Source organism: Pseudonaja textilis, chromosome 3 (assembly GCF_049901715.1).
Source record: "Pseudonaja textilis isolate UNSWEBS1 chromosome 3, rPseTex1.2, whole genome shotgun sequence".
NCBI lineage: Eukaryota > Metazoa > Chordata > Lepidosauria > Squamata > Elapidae > Pseudonaja > Pseudonaja textilis.
Window position 1 is genome coordinate 52,409,152 of NC_141992.1, and position 17,016 is coordinate 52,426,167.

General features: G+C 41.2%; 1 protein-coding gene across 3 annotated transcripts; it reads left to right on the top strand.

Moving 5' to 3' along the window:
* Positions 1-621: 621 nt before the first annotated feature.
* Positions 622-12,842, top strand: GPR61 (G protein-coupled receptor 61). 3 transcript variants are annotated; one of them, XM_087929698.1, is made up of 5 exons: positions 622-1,226; positions 1,531-1,622; positions 2,798-2,921; positions 3,449-3,572; positions 11,016-12,842. In XM_087929698.1, the coding sequence occupies exon 5, from the start codon at positions 11,387-11,389 to the stop codon at positions 12,752-12,754; it is 1,368 nt and encodes a 455-aa protein (XP_087785824.1). In that variant the 5' UTR covers positions 622-1,226; positions 1,531-1,622; positions 2,798-2,921; positions 3,449-3,572; positions 11,016-11,386; the 3' UTR covers positions 12,755-12,842. The 3 variants fall into 3 exon arrangements, with proteins under 3 accessions (XP_087785824.1, XP_087785825.1, XP_026563094.1); XM_087929699.1 differs by lacking the exon at positions 3,449-3,572; XM_026707309.2 differs by lacking the exons at positions 622-1,226; positions 1,531-1,622; positions 2,798-2,921; positions 3,449-3,572 and adding an exon at positions 9,252-10,913.
* The last annotated feature ends 4,174 nt before the right edge of the window (positions 12,843-17,016 follow it).

Below are 17,016 nucleotides of genomic sequence, written 5' to 3' on the forward strand. Positions count from 1 at the left end.
AGCCAATTTCTTCAAATTGGCCCTCCAGATTGCTAGGATTTCAATTTCTATGATTTATTTATTTATTGGCCTTCTAGATTATCCGAAACAACTCTGAACAGCCTCCCAAAGTTATAAAGCATTATATAGAAACAACAGCCATCTTTCTGCAGAATCCCCCAACCTGGTGGGCCCATCCAAATATCCTAACCCAAGACATGGGGAGAACTTTAGGTTTATAAAGATGGCTTGACGTTATGTGGTATAGGAGAGGCCATGCAAAGGGGTAGCTTTTCCAAAAGGCATGAGAAGTGACAGAATTATGTAAGCCAGCTGAACTGGATCAAATCATGGAGTCCTGTACATGATTGAAGATGTTGCCATATCTCACTGTGATAGAAATACACAAAGGCAAAATGAGAGAGAGAGGGAGGGAGGAAGAGAGAGATTTCTAAAGCTTTTCAGAAGCTTGCTTTGTTCAGCCAACATGACCCAGTCGTGACTGGAAGAAATGTGGCCACTTAAAGGCAGTTAACTATTGACCTGGTTTGGCTCGATGCAGAGCTGTACTTGTGTGAACTGCTGCCAGGAAATAGCAGCTGTAACCTAGAAGGCACTACCAATCTTCTTTCACACAGAGATATGGGAGGCTGGAGCCTCTCTGTGGAGCAGAAAGGGAAGTCAGAACCAGTCCTGCTCAATATGGTAGGCAGCAGTAAAAAACAAAACCCAGAGCCTTTCTTTTTTTAAAAAAAAAAAAAGCTCCAGTTAGTTCCCACATCTGGAAAACCTTGGGGTTTATAGAGCACACTATTTTCAGGTTTCTACTATTTGTTTTTATTCTTTTTTGTTATGCTGTTTTTTTCCAAAGAAGAAGGCAAAGCTTGATTCTGAAATCTGGAAGAAGGTAAAATGGAAGTAAACTTCACAAAACTATTTCAGTCTATATTCTCTTCATTTCACTTCTGATGTTTTAGGGCTGGAGCAGTCTGGTTTAGCCATCCTGAACACATCTTTATTTTAAGGGCTGACATTTTTCTTGCCCTACCACTTGTAGCGTACCAGGCTGCGCACAGGAGAAGTTTAGAGGACTGAAATGGAAATCAGGAGGCATTTAGGACCCAGCAGCTGAGACTCTCCCCAAGCTCTTGGCTGCCTCTCACCCTTTACTGCAGTGGATCTGTGCATCAGTTACAGTGGAAGAGAAGCAGGAGATATCCAGTATGCTGGAAGTCTACACAGGGAAGGTATGAGCTGGAACTGGGAGCAGAGAGGAGGGTCAGTTGTGGCCAGGCAGCAACTTGCAGGCATCTTAGGGTAGTATATTGCTGTTGCTTTCCCATCATCCAGGTGATTGTGTATAGGTTAGTAGACAGTCCATTCTCCCAAAGATGCTGAGACAGAGATAACTACAGGACCATAGAGAGAGCAATGAGAGCATAAGCTATTTGGGGAGGATTCTTTCTGCATGTGATGCTGGGAGCAGATTTCTCCAGCAGAAGAGCAAAGAGATGAGCAAGACCAACCTCTTCTATTCCTTTCTCCATTCAGGATCCTGATTCGTCTCCATTCTGGCATAAGCTGAGGCCTGCTTCTTTACTGCTGGTCTCCAAGTACTACACCGGCAGTAGGAAAAGCCTTGGGTAAGGTTTCTTGAACAGGAACAAAGGACAGGAATAATGGCATTTCGGCCAGGGTGGGAGGTGTCCATTCATTTCAGATAGAAAGGAACAGGAGAAAGAATGGAAACTCCAGCTTTTTTGGGGTGGGGAATCTTTGTCTCACAAGGCTAGAGGCAGGACAGTGGAAGAAATCCATGTGAGCAGGATTTGAGCTTGTATGTGTGAGTGGGGGCTTCTTGAAGACCGTATTTACCTTACATGTACTAGTGTTGATAGAGATAGACGAGAGTTGCCAGTAAGAATTTCAGCAGTTGGGAAACATTTGGAAAGCTATAGTATCTGACCCATTCGATAAAGTCTAACAGTGGGATGCGCTGGATCCCATCTTTAAAAGAGATGGGTGGCATGTCTTCTCTGTCATGGCATCTGTCCTCTGGAATAGCATCACCTGGACAATTGAGTTGCCTCAATCCTGCCCTTCTTTAACTGGCTTCGAAGACTTGGGTTTTTTTCCTCAGGTTAGGGAAAGTGTGCCACTAGGCGGAATTTGTATTTATACATGTGGTATTTTCATTCTTGGTTACACCTTCTTCTGGTTTGGATTGTTTTTAACTGTATGCCTTGTTATGAGTGGGATGGGAATATAGCTTTGATTTGTAAGTAAATAAATAATCAAGGAGCATATATTTGTTCACGAGGAATTATGAAGTATGGGGAATGAGGGAAAACTCTCTGGTTCACAGAAGAAGAGATAAATACTTTGTGGGTGTTCGTTTCTTTTGAAGGAACACTAAATGAAAGATATCACCTTTTTCTGGCAAGTTCAGGAAGAAGTTGGTGATAGACTTGCCAGAGGGATAAAAAGGGTGTCCCTGCTTCCATCCCAGTCTATGGAAAGAGCTGCTTGGTTGAGAATTTGGGGTAAAGAGATGGAGAAAGGAAGAAGGTATATTCAGAAAACATCTAAGTAAGTGCTGAAATAGTGACTTTGGGGAAGTCTCAGAGAGTCCAGCTAGAGGCCAGAATGGATTTCTGCTCCATTCATGGATACTGCTAGACCTGATCAGATTTTAGTCACTGGGCCCGAAGAAATGGGGTGGAGCCAAATAAGTCTGAGTAAGCTAATATTATCCAGGGCCAAGCTGAAGTCATAGACATACTTTGCTTTTGTTTTGTTTTGTTTTACTCCCCATCAGGGCTGTGCTCCAAACATATTTGTTGAACCGGAGTGCAAAGGGATATTTCCAGGACAGCAGCATGGACCTTCTTGAAAGCAAGATGACTGGTCAGCAGTTGCCTGCTTCTGAGCATCTCAAGTGGGTAAGTGCCTTCTGCAGATCCTTCAATTGCCTTCTGCAGATCCTTCAGGTTTGATATGGGCCATAGAAAACCCAGGTGCATGAGAGGATCAAGCAGAAGAGAAAATCCTCATGATCTCACGCTCTCTCTATTCTTGTAAAAGATGTTATTTTGCCTGCTAGTCATGCTAAGTTGCATAGTCTCACTGCTGTGCTTGCAAACTAACATGACAGAGCAGGAGCGCCAGAGCAGGAGGCTAGAAAATTTGGCTCATTTTTCGATTGGAGGATTGGAGAAGGCAATAATTAAGAAGCAAAATTAGAACCTTAAGCCTCACTTGAATTTAAGTTACTTATTTTATACTTTAAATCTCTAGGTACCTCCTCAAACATGTTCTAGGTTCCTGGCCCAGCCACTTTTTAGAATGCAACCTTCAGAAGGTTGTGCAAAGTTCTCAGGCCCATAAGAGTTCACAAGTCTATGTCGGAGGTTTATGCTATGGTTAATCAGCTAACTTACACTATCCACGCTATGTCCTCTAATTGCAGATGTTTAAAGAAAAATGTATTGGTATCATTCTCACTGGGGATATCTGCCTGACCATAAATTCATCATAGTGACTTAATCATTTCTTCTAATTTCCTGGCGTTCAATTGGCTTCGAACAATAAATGTAAGTAAGCTGTATGTGTGCCCCATAATTAGTTTGTCCCGAATGACATCTTCTTCTGTATATTGAATTTCAAAAAAGCTTCCACGCCTTGTAGTGTAGCCATCAGTGGGACCTCCAATTCACAAGAGCAGGGAAAAATCTTTCTGAAATCCGGCAGGATCACTCCTAGCCAATACTGAATCAATAGGAGGAAAAGGCAGCTTTTATCTCATCACGTTCTCATCTCTCTTAATTTATTTTGTGTTTATACTTCTTGGATCCTGCTAGTCATCTTCCGTTGCCATATCCCACAATGTATCAAAGTTAAAATATAGCTCTTATAGCTAAGTTCCATAATTTGGAACAAACAAAATCAAACCTTTTCCCTTTAAAAAGATGTGAGATTTCTCTTACAAACATAAAGGCAATAATGAGCAAAGAATTAGAGGATTTCCTCTTTTTTTCAATTTTCTGCCGGGCTCCATTATATCTGTGAGGGGATCATTTAACTGAAATATTGTGTGCAAAATCCTTTAACTGGTTTGTCCTTCTCAGAATTGCGAAGGTACATTAAGAAAATCCTTAAAACAGAGAAAAAATAATTCATCCTTCAATAACAGCCTGAAAGAAAGAGAAAATTGGTGAAGGAAATTCACTTTAAGTTTCTAAATCAACACTTACATCATAAAACTATTGCATTTTTAGCAGCCGCTTATAGCAGCGTACCAACTTACATAGATGCAGTTAAAAAGAGGAAGATTTTACTAAATTCTGAAGGCTAAATTCTTACATGATCATTTGGCAATAGACAATGAGTTAGCAATATCTTGGTTGGCAATAGAATCTCCAAGGCTGTTGCTCTTTGATGACGTTGATTCTGAGGCAGCTCAGAAATTTGTGGCCTACAGGGCAACTGTGGACTTGTCCCAAGTTATTAATCCCCAGGTGTATGCCAGGGGTCCTATGCTAGAACTGATTTTTGTCTCAAGGTGGTTGCTTTTTGACTCACTGGTGTCAGTGTTTTCTGCAGGAACACAGGGCCAATTTGATTGGTTCATCCCAAGGGCTGATGGACCAATGGGGTTCCAGAGAGAGCTTGGGGTTTTCTGATGATGTGGTGCGTGTCTTGGCTAAGCCCCTAATCACTGCTTGGGCAGGTGGCTGGGGTCTTAGTTTGTGTGGGTCCTAGGCAGCCTCTCCCTGTGATTGGAAACAATTGCCCTGTTGTGATTTGTGAACTTCAATACCCAGAATTCCTGAGCCAGCCATGGAATTCTGGGAATTGAAGCCCACAAGTCATAGTTCCTCGCCTCTGTGGTACGTGATTATGGGGTGCACCTTGCTTTCCCAATGGACTCCAGCGGATGAAACGCCAGAAGAGATTCCTAGAATACTGTTGCGGGAAGACTTGAAGTGAATCTAACTGTCCACATATAAGAGCCAATATTACTGCCTACTTTATACTGACAAGGGCAGTAAGACAACAAATTTTCTCCATCATTACTGTGCTGATAGCTGTCCAGCAGCCTTGTTTTGGATCATGCAGTGCAGTCCCTACTGGATGGACAGGGCCCCTGGAACTGGGCTTCTGTGAGGATTACTCAGGCTATTTGGTGGCTAAAGTTGCTCAAATTTGTTTTACCTTGGGCTTAGTCTGGGCAGGGTGGGCCAGGCCAGGCCAGGCCAAGGTGCTTTGAGCTTGATCTGGTAGTGTGATCTGAGATAAGTTTGATCCAGTGACTCCTACGGATGTGGACTTGTTCTCTGTGTTATCAGCTTAGCCATCTGTTTACTGGATCTGGGTTGTTAAAGAGACTAAGGAGATAACCTATGGTTGCATCCATGTTGTCCTCTTAGATAGAGTGGGTGGCACACCCCTTCCTCAAATGATCATCCTTGGATTCTATGGTTTTCAGTAACTATTGACCATTCTTCAAGTTTTCTTTGTGGGGAATGTTAAGAAGGTGGTTCATTTGTTTCTGGAGGAAGTGGATTATCTAGACTAATTTCACTTAAGTTTAAGGCTGGGATTTCATTTAGGTTTCAGTATTGTGACAGCTTTGGATGCATTTGTAGATGATCGGGTGCAGAGGCTATGCAGGTTTGGATGGGAAGGAACTGTCTATGACACAATCCTTCCAAGACCAAGGTCTGGACATATTTTGCCTTTGACCTTGGATGTGGTAACATATCTCCCTTTCAAGGATGATGCACAATTTTGGGCTCTTCCTGGACATACAGGTCCTGCTTGTTGAGCAGTTGACAGCAATGACCAGGAAGACCTTTGTCCAGCTTGTTTCCTTTCCTAGATTGCGGGAGCTCTTCTTCATACAATCACTCAGGCCCTGATCTCCTCATGCAATGCGTTTAGCAGAGGTGGGTGAGGAGATAGGTGGCTGTTATAAAGGCCTCATGAAGGTCTAGTGAAGGGCCAGCAGCTACCTAGTCTGGGTGCACCTCATCAGCAGTGGTGGGAAGATGAGGGTAGAAGTTGTCTGAGGAGAGTGAGGGAGGCAAGGGTAGCAGGGGTGGCCGAATGCAGGGCAACAGGGCAACTAGAGCACTAGAGTCCAGGGTAGCCAAAACGTCCAAGAGGGGTGGGGGAGATAGGTGGGGAGTGGGAGTTGAGGCCTCGGTCATAAATGTGGCTGGGTTGCCAAGCAACCGAATTTTGGTCACATGATCCTGGAGGGTCATATTACAATGGCTGTAATTTTGAGGACCGGTCATAACTGCCATTTGTTCAGCACCATCGTAACTTTGTACAGCCACTGAATGAATGGTCATTAAGCAAGTCCTACCTGTACTATCATCTGAAAGTGAACTTGGCAAGTTCCCCCCCACGCTTTTCCTAAAATCCCCCCCACGCTTTTCCTAAAAATTCCACAGTGGAGCAGGAGACTGCCAATCAACCAAACAGGGAATTTTATGGAAATTATTCTAAGGAAATGGGTATTGAAAGCATTGTCATTTAAAAGAAACCCCTATCTCCAGGGCCTTTGCTGGAATTAGATATATTGCTAAAACATAATGGGGGTGTTTTGTTTGGTTTAAGGCCATGTGTGAATATAGCCATTGCAGTTTATGCACCAAGGTTTATATCCTAATGTTATGTGTAACCATAGCTAGCATATTTTAATGCAATAGTGCTTAACTTACTGAAATTTGAACTCAAGCAGATTGTCAAGATATAAATATTTTCAATCACATTATTATTAGTGTATTTTTACAGTATTTAGCTGTCTGCATAATTATCTTCAAAAGTGGTTTCCAAACGAAGAAAAATGTAATCATGCACAATAAATTAAAACAATATAAATCACATTAATTAAAAGGGGGAAAGGAACAGACCAATTCTTCTATAATATTGACTCAGGGAATGTTTGGGCGAAAAGACCGATTCCTCAGTGATATAGCTGCTGGTGTCTTATGGATTTCAGCAAGGAAATTATGCAGAGATCACTTTAAAGTAGGTTCACTTCGATCTATCATGCAAAAACATTGCTTAGGATGTTATATGTAGAATTAAAATACTGAATCTGGATTGGGAGCTAATTGAGAGCCAGGTTGGTCTAGTGCAGGGGTGTCAAACTCAATTTTATTGAAGGCTGCAGCAGGGTTGTGTTTCACCTCAAGGGGCCGGGGTGGGTGTGGCCAAAATGGGCGTGGTCTGCTCAATGTCACTCATGTCGGGGGCGCCTGTGCTGGCCCAAGTGCTCTGCCAGAAGCACCAAGGATTGGTCCCTCACTGTTTCCAAGGTGGCCCCAGGGGCCAGATCTAAGCATCCCATGGGCCAGATTCAGCCCATGGGCCTTGAGTTTGACACCCCTGGTCTAGTGGTTAAGGTTAAAGCAAAAAGCAGGAAAGCAGGAGACTGTGAGTTCAAGTCCTTCCTTAGCTATGAAAGCCAGCAGAGTAACCTTGGACCTGTCACTCTCAGCCCAACTGACCTCACAAGGTTGAGGTTAAAATAGGAAGAGAAAGATGTGTTGGATATGTTCGCCACTTTGAGTTATTTCTAACAATATTAAAGGTGGGATATAAATAAAAATAAATTTAATAAATAAATAGTGACTTAATCGCTAGCTCCCAACACCCTGATGAAGAACTACACACAACCAGGCACTATATAAATACAACATGTAGGACAGGCCCAGTGCACATATTCTGGAGAGAGAGGAGTTCCCTGAGAATGGGTTCCAGCACGAGCCCGAAAGCTTGAAAGAATAAATCTTTGGGTTCTGGTGACCAACTCAGATTGGGTCCTGCAATAAATAAATAATTGGCAGCCAGTCCAATTGCTTCCACAGAGGTATAATAGGTGAATATCTGCATGCCTCCTTCAGCAACATGGACACAACATACTTTGTGCATGTGTAGTTTTTTTTTATTAGAGACATTTTAAAAAGAAACAAAATTTTGAAATAAAAAAGGAAAGGAAAGTAACACGGAAGGTAATTTTAAAAAGTAAAAAGAAAGACACAGAAAAAGGAAAGGCTATAAAGAAGCACCTTCCAAGTTTCCTAACAGCAATTACAAGTACATTTTGTATTTTACCCTCTCACTCTAAGGCAGAGGCCTCCACACTTGGCAACTTTAAGACTTGTGGACTTCAACTCCCAGAATTCTGGGGTATTCTGGGAGTTGAAGTCCACAAGTTTTCAAGTAGCCAAATTTGGAGACCCCTGCTCTAAAGGTTACAACATAATTTCCTATGGCCACTATATTTTGCATCAGCTATGACTTTTAGATGAAACACAGTTACAGTAACTTCCACTTGAGGTGACCAGTAAATGAACAACAGAAACTGTCTTTCCCTATCTAGGGAAGTGGAGAATTTTCTTGTCCTAAATTGGGTATTACTTCTAAATATCCAATTTAGGATAAGAAAATTCTCCACTTCCAGGGATAACTTTCCTGGATGGTTTCTGTTTTGTTTGTTGGCCATTATCAACCCTTCAATCACTTTGTCCCAATACTAATTCAAAATATGCAGTCTATTATTCAGATGGTTTATATTAGGGCTCTATGTACTTTGGAAGAAGTACTTTGGTTCTGGCATAAGTGAATCACTTCCTTGCTATGTATTAAAGCAGTCTGACTTTTTTCAACTTGAAATAAAAGGATACGGTTGTTTTAAAGAATCTACTCATTAAAGTTAATGCTACTCTTACAGCAGCTCCGCCTGTTTTTCAAGCTCAGATGGATACCTTGAAAAAAGTGGGGTTCCTTTAATGAAAGCTAATGAAGTTCTTTGCTTGAACTTTTTCTCAAGTTGAGAAAAAGAGCTGAATAACTTTTGTGAAACTAAATAGAATTGGCTATCCACAACATATTGACTGTTCAATGTCTCAAAATATGCTAACGTTAACTATTATTTGGGACAAGATAAAGCCTTGTGGCAGCACATACAGTAGCTGGTTTCTGAGATCAACATTAAAAATAGGAAATGAACCACTGTAATACAGTAATCCCAGCTCACAGGCACAGTGCTGATCAATGAGATCAAAACTACATACTGAAAAACAAAACAGGATCAATCAGTCACATTCCCTCTGTCTTTCTCTTGCAGGAAATCATCTGCCAAGGTTATTGAGGCTGATTCTGTCCCCAACCATGCCTAAACTCAGTTTAAGAGTCAGTATAATCAATCTCTTCTATGAACACATAGAGCAGCATAGACATCACTCTCTCTTTGCCTTGGACATGTGTATCAGCATCCTTGGACCTGGGAAGGGCTTATTTAGGAGAAGATAGGCAACCGGCTGTTATCACTCAATCACACAAAGATATGTTTACCACTCTATGGATCCACTTAGTCATCCTTCTTTGGGTTTTTTGGAAAAATCAGGACTGGTAGGGCTCAAGAGGATACATATGAGCATTTTGTCCATGTCAGATATTCAAATTGGTTCCATGTGATTAAGCCAAATGATGAATTTTATACCTCAATATTAAAACCAGGTTAAAATTGGCATGAAGATGAATGGCACTTATCATCATTTGCAATTCTGTCACATCAGATTTTGGAGGTCTCTTTTAACATGTTTTACAGGATATATATCTCTTTATATATGGCTACTTGAGGATGCAATAGAAAGCAATATTATATAAATGAATATATATCTGATCTTAATGGCAAGCTAACATTTACCTTCTAGCTATCTCTCAGATAATTTTATTTCCCAGTGTATCCCAGTAAACTTTGCTCCAAGGACTCTTAAGAATATTTGATTTCACTGCTATAAAGAACAACAAAGGCCTTGACAGAATCATCACTCAAGAGGTTCCAAAACCTGTGGAGACAAACCGACTTTGTAAATATTCCTTTTCTATAGAAAGACAATAATATATTAAGATCTGACCCTCAACATTCATCGCCAGATGATGGCCGCATTATGAGAGTGAGCAACTGCTAACTCTTGCTTTGCAGTATCTGAACTATTTGCCCTATGTGCAAAAGGGGGAAAAAAGTCGAGGATATACCCTGCCTTATTTCTTTGACAAAACAAACCTATAGCTATCACATGGAATTTAAAGCTTCTTGAATAAGGGCAGTCCCAACCTACATCTTAAAAATCCTTCTGTTGAGTCCACCACAGCCCACTTGTTTAGACAGCGGTGTGGGCTGCATACTAATAGTAAACATAGTGCATCCTTAACCAAACCCCAGGAAAAGGCTTTCATTATCTTTGAAGAAGTTTTTGGGTCAGTAAGATTTGATGGATCTCAACAAGTCTTGCAGTCATGTTTGATGCTGTACTCAAAAAGGTATGCGCTCTTTATTCAGAGTAGTTACCCATCTTCTAGTAGGGCACACAAGGTTAGCTCTTTCATCTGCAGTCATAACATGTGGTAATTCCATTCAAAGAGCTGAGTAAAAGAGTAAAACAGGAAGGAACTAAATAGAGTTCTGCCTTGTTGTGTATCTCTTCTGTCTTTTAAATATCTTCTTCTCTCAGTTGCTAGTGATCATCCACACTGGGATTTCTACTCTCTTCTATCCCATCTTTCTGCTGTCAAGATATCCCCAGCATTCTTCACATTATTAACATGGAAAGAAAATGGGATGGGAATGCATAAAATAAAAATAAAATAAAAATCGCATATTCAGAAACAATTCAATTTAGCCCCTGGTTTTATGCAGAATAAATGTACGCCTAGATGTACATTCTCACTTAGGAGTCAACCTTCAGTAGGCTGGGGGCCGAACTGAGAACCCCACTCTCCTTCCTTGGGAGCGCCCATTGCCAGGTCCCCTGAAACAGAACATATTCATTATTTTCCAGAAAGTTCAAAGGGTATGACTTCCACAGCAACCATCCAAGTGGCTCCCTTGAAAAGGACAACCTGCTTTAAAGGTAGAACTTCCCATTTTAGTCAGCTGCAAATGTAGCTCTGCCAGGGGAACAGTTTTGGTTGACGCAGTGTTTAATCTGTAAATATATCTGTATTTCTTTCAGGTGCAAACATTTGCCCCGGAAACAGCATGTTGCAAGATGCAGTAAAGCTGTATATCCTTAGCAAGGAAGGGACTGTTCTTCAGGCCAGGTCTCACGGACTTTCTACACTGCCATGCTATTATATCCTATGACATACAATCAAGATGAAACAGATTTGGTGAATTAAGCAGAGCCCCTGATTATAATGGCTCACAGAACTGTGTGGTATTGGAAAGTATAAGTACCCCAAAGACCTGCTGGACTTGAATGTTGGCAAATGCTATGGCTAGTGGCTGCTTGCACACCACCATCTCTCTTGATTCTCTCTGATTACTTTCTGGGGACCCAGAATAGGATGGGTGATGGACTTGTAAAGGGAGGTGCTAATCTCCATGGAGCCTTCTCTTCCCACCCCGTGGGTACGGAATCCTGCCAGGATCAGAAGACTGCTTCAGACCTCCCAAAGTTCGATGCTTCTCAATTCTAGCCTAGACACCAAGCCCAGAGATGTGGCCTCTGAGTCTGTGGGTCTCTTCTTCATGCTTTTGATAGATCTGACAGCCATCGTGGGCAATGTAGCAATCATGACGGTCATTATCAAAACCCCAGCACTGAGGAAGTTTGTCTTTGTGTTCCACCTCTGCTTGGTGGATCTTTTGGCTGCTATTACCCTAATGCCTCTAGCCATGCTGTCCAGCTCAACTTTCTTTGATGGCACAGTCTTTGAGGATGCCATATGTCATACCTATCTCTTCCTGAGTGTTTGCTTCATTACCATGTGTATCCTTTCCATCTCAGCTATTAATGTAGAGCGCTACTACTACGTGGTGCACCCCATGCGCTATGAGGTCAAAATGACTGTAAGCCTGGTGGTCTGTGTCCTGGTTGGTGTCTGGATCAAGGCAGTAGTTATGTCCATCATCCCCATCCTGGGATGGCTTTCCCAAGACCATGTCAATAGATCCCTAGCCTACAATGGACAGACCTGCTCCTTGCAGTGGAGCCGAAGTGCCTACTGCAAGTTTTTTGTGATTTTCTTTGCTGTTTTCTACTTCCTCCTGCCAGTTTCCATTATTCTGGTGGTCTACTGTAATATGTTTAAAGTGGCCAGAGTAGCTGCCATGCACCATGGTCCACTCCCCACTTGGATGGATACCCCACGGCAAAGATCAGAATCTCTTAGTAGTAGGTCCACAATGGTGACTAGTTCAGGAGCCCCTCGAACTACCCCTCAGAGGACGTTTGGGGGTGGGAAGGCTGTCATCATCCTCCTAGCAGTGGGGGGACAATTTCTCTTCTGCTGGTTGCCCTATTTCTCCTTCCATCTCTACTCGGTGCTGAGCTCCCATTTCCCTGGCCAGCAGACGGAGAACGTGGTCACTTGGATGGGTTATTTTTGCTTCACCTCCAACCCGTTCTTCTACGGATGCCTCAACCGACAGATCAGAGGAGAGCTCAGCAAGCATCTCACCTGCTTCTTCAAGCAACCACCAGAGGAGGAAGATCTCAGGTTACCTAGCCGAGAAGGCTCCATTGAGGAGAACTTTTTGCAGTTCCTCCAAGGGACAGGTTGCCATGCTGAGACCAGAAATGCTCTTACCCAGCCCAGCCCCAAAAGGGACCCAGCTCCCATTGATTTCCGGATCCCAGGACAAATTGCAGAAGAGACCTCAGAGTTCCTGGAGCAAAACATGAACAGCGATATCACTGCCTCCGATAACTACATCAGAGCAGCCCGTTCACCAAAGCCTGAGCTGTAGCTAGGCTCCTTTCTTTCTTTTCTTTTCTTTTCTTTTTGCACTTGACAATCTTGATTTATCGATGTGTGAAATGCAGAATATAGCAGATGAGGAAGAATGTGTACGTTTGTATATGGGGGAGTATTTAATAAATACACCATGGCAATTGGAACCCTTTCTCTCCAACGTACTGCTCATGTAAACCCCCACACACAAAATCAGCTGCTATTAGTATCCAGTTAATTTCATTTCATTTTGACTAATATGGGATGGTGATTGTTCACCCGCCCCCGTCAACTCATTCTTTATTAACCTTTGTAGTTGGAAACATCACTATTCTGAATATTTTCTTTTTTTTCTTTCTTTTGTTTGTTCCTTCATTCCTTCCCTCCCTCTAGTAATTGTTATCTTCTGCATTGGACTCCTTCCATCCACCTTCTAATCAAGGCTGTCTTTGACTTGTCAGAGTATAAATGAGAGGGTTCATTGGATTAGGCATGACTGAGCTACGAAAAGGCCCAGGGATAGGTAGAAGCAACAACTGGATGAAGAACTGACCTTTATGTTGTAGGAACACGTTTTGAAGTTCCACGGTCTCCTGTTCTGAAGGGTTACATTGTCTTACTACTAAAGAACTCAACAAATCTAAGGAAGACACTGGAAGCTTCCCCTGTAGTTAAAAGTAAACAAGCCATGGGTGATCTCAGTGACTGGATTCTTTTTTTACACTAAGCCAAAATAAAATAAACCATTTGGCTTAATGCAGATGGAACCTGGTCAATGTCAGAAATAGATTAGAACTGTAACTTTAATTCCAATGAGTTTACATTACATTAGTAAAATGAAGCCTATGACTTGGTTCACACATTGCTTTAAGCTGTTACATATAGGTAGTCCTCCACTTACAACCACAATTGAGCCCAAAATTTCCATTGTTAAGCAAGACAGTTATTAAGTGAATTTTGCCCCATCTTATGATCTTTCCTGCCATCGTTGTTAAATGAATCATTGCTGTTGTTAAGTTAGTGACATGGTCATTAAGTCAATCTGGCTTTCCCGTTGACTGTGCTCGTCAGAAGATCTTAAAAAGACACTGCAGCCATTATAAATACATGCCAGTTACCAGGTGTCTAATTTTTGATCAAATGATCATGGCCTAAAAAACAGTCATAAGTCAGTTTTTCCAACGCTGTTGTATCATTGAACAGTTACTAAATGAATGGTTGTAAGTTAAGGACTACCTGTAGTTTGCTTGTTTGCAATGTATCATTAAAGTTTGAATCCAATCATAATAGTTAAATAAATTGCACTGGATCACCTGACAGAAAAAGACAGACACTGACTTTAATAGATTAAAATACACGTGATATGTACTAATGGCTTTCCTCATTTAGAGGTAACCCTCACCCCAATCTACTAGCAATTTTTGTACTGAAGCTTGGATTTTTTTCTGCTTATTGCCTATCTCCACTGCACTTGTACATACAAAGAAACAAAATGCTTCTACATGTATGATTACTTAATGGAGTATCTACAGTTTTCTAAATGTGGCTCAAAAACACATTTAGCTGCATTACCATTGGTTATCCTTGATGGGAATCCTGAGAACTTGTTCAGCAACAACTTGAAGACCATATGTCCCCCTAGTTCATTTCATGAACACCTGAGGTAATCATCGCTTCTCATGGGCTATTTCATAGTACCAATGCTTCTCTATTGCCTATCCAGCACAATTTCTCCTTTTCCTGTATGGTCTTCTGATAGCATATCACAATTTTGGCTTAGAAGTTTAGGATTCAAGCAGAGGTGGTATTCAGCAGGTTCTGACCAGTTCTGGAGAACTGGTAGCTGAATTTTTGAGTAGTTCGGAGAACCAGCAAATACCACCTTTGACTGGAGATTTTACAGTATCCTTGCCCTGCCACGCCCACCAAGCCATGCCCTCAGAACTGGTAGTAAAAAAATTTGAATCCCACCACTGGATTCTAGGATGAATGAAAACTTCATCGCTTCTGTGCATTCAGTCCTACCACACTTCCAAGTTGTGCTGTCTATGGGGGTACCCTGAAACTATACCCATCCGTAGAAAGCTATAGTTCAAAAACATTTGAGTGAATCCTTCATGCAAGTTAGTGCCTCCTTTTGACCCGGGGTAATTTTACTATAAAGGATTGCTGGCACTTCAGAAATAAACATCTTTACTTCCTTCTTCAAATTTAAGTAGTAGGTTGGAACGACTTTTGTTCAATTGCCTTTTTTTTTCTTTGTAAGTTGTTTGTTGTTGATCTCGCATGAGTCCTGATGGAAGGAACTTTGAGGAAACGAAATACTATATTTGCTATATTTTTGAGCGGCAAACATTTTGTTTTCAATAGTGATTATTTTTGGTTCAGTTCCTCTGGATACAGTGGCCGAAGACTTCAAAAAACAAACCTTCCATAACCTGGTGTCCTCTATCTGGGTAGGAAAATAAACTCCCAGTATTCCCTGTGAGGATTGCCCATAGTTATTGAGAATTCTGGGAGCTGCTTTCTTCCTACATTAAGAAGGTGCCAGATGGTGATATTAAAACTACATGGAGTGCCAAATATAGTAACAACTCTTAAGGAAGCAAAATTAGTCACTTCAGAAAGTATAAAAAATGGACAAGTACAACAGGAATTTGCAGTGCATATGAGTATTCCCTAAGTCCCATATAAAAGTGCAACCCTGAGATCTCATCCACCAAGAGTAACTTTTTCTGACTTAAAAATACTCTCCAGTGATATATATATTTTCAAGGCTCCATCTTGCAAGAAAAGGAGGCTATTTTAATGTAGGACAATTGAAGCCCTAGACTCCTAGAGCAACAAATCAAATAATTATTTATTTGATAAATGTTTGGTATCTCTGTGTGATGGGCTTTCTGCCAATCAAATGAGAATGAAAGCTTTCCATTAAGAACATCATTGTACCAAGAATGTTGTTTCAGAACAGGTGCGGTTTCAACACTGCCTCACTTCAAGCAGGAAAGATGTGCTGGCTTCATTTTTTGAGTGACAGCGCAGAGTTTTATTCCAGAGAACATTATTTTCTCTTTCTGCTAGTGTTTCCCACTTCTCTCTTTTTCAGGTTGCTTGGCCCATTTTAATGAATGCTCTTGGGCATTAAGAGAAGTAGTGGGGTTCAAAGGAGCTCAAGTTTGCATATTAGCAGCCTGATGGTTTTTCCTGAGACTCTTTTGAATCTTGGTTTCTTGCCTATTTACCTTTTGAAGTTATATAACCAGCTTTGTTGAACAAGAGTATGAAATCCAGATGTTTGGGAGTGGTTTTGACAAAGGGCAGACCTGAGATATTTTGACAGGAGAGAGTTATTAAAATCCATATTAAAATTTGCAGATTGCATTCCTCTGGGACTATCAGAATGGGGCTGCCAGGTGACTGCAAAGAATTCAGCTGTTAATGACTATCTGGATATTTACAGGCTGGATAAGGATTCATATACAAACTAAACTCTGTAGCCACGCTGACATCCATTACCCACCTTGATATACTGAGTCTGAATCTCATCAAAAAATTCAGATGTTCTGTTAAATCCTTTCCAAACATGGTTTGTGGCAAACACTGACATAAAACCTAACTCTTTCTTGTTCTGTGATATTAGTGGTAACACTGAATATTATCTGTCTGTCTATCATCTGTCTGTCTATCTATCTATCTATCTATCTATCTATCTATCTATCTATCTATCTATCTATCTATCTATCTTCTAAAAATGGGATATCACCATTTTGCATACTGAAGACATCCAAAATGCCAAAATGACTGTTGCTTCTTCTTTCTGTAATTGGTAACACAATACTATTTTTCCCTTTACTTAAGGGCCATTGGAAACTGATGAGGTGTCTGAGAGGAAAGGTTTGTGAGGATGACTAGTTCTGCCACCTCTTCAAAACACAATCTCTGCTGACAAATATATAACCTTTATCCTTTTTCTTCATTTTCACTATTCAGTTGAATGGCATCACCATTTATTCATCTGTTTTTGAAAGCACTTCACGGGAGAAACCATTGTCTCAAAAACCAAGCAAGATTAATATTGCAAAGTGGAAGTTTTTAGAAATCTCATGCCCATTTGTTTGAATTTCTATACTGACTGTTAGTAGGGAGTCCCCCCTCAAAAGACTTTGTTGAAACAGTTGTTGGAAGAAATATCCTTCTGGGTTCAGTTCCAAGTGGGGAAAAAGACACTGGATTCATGGAAGTTGCTTGGAAAGAAAGTTTATTGATGAACAGGATGGG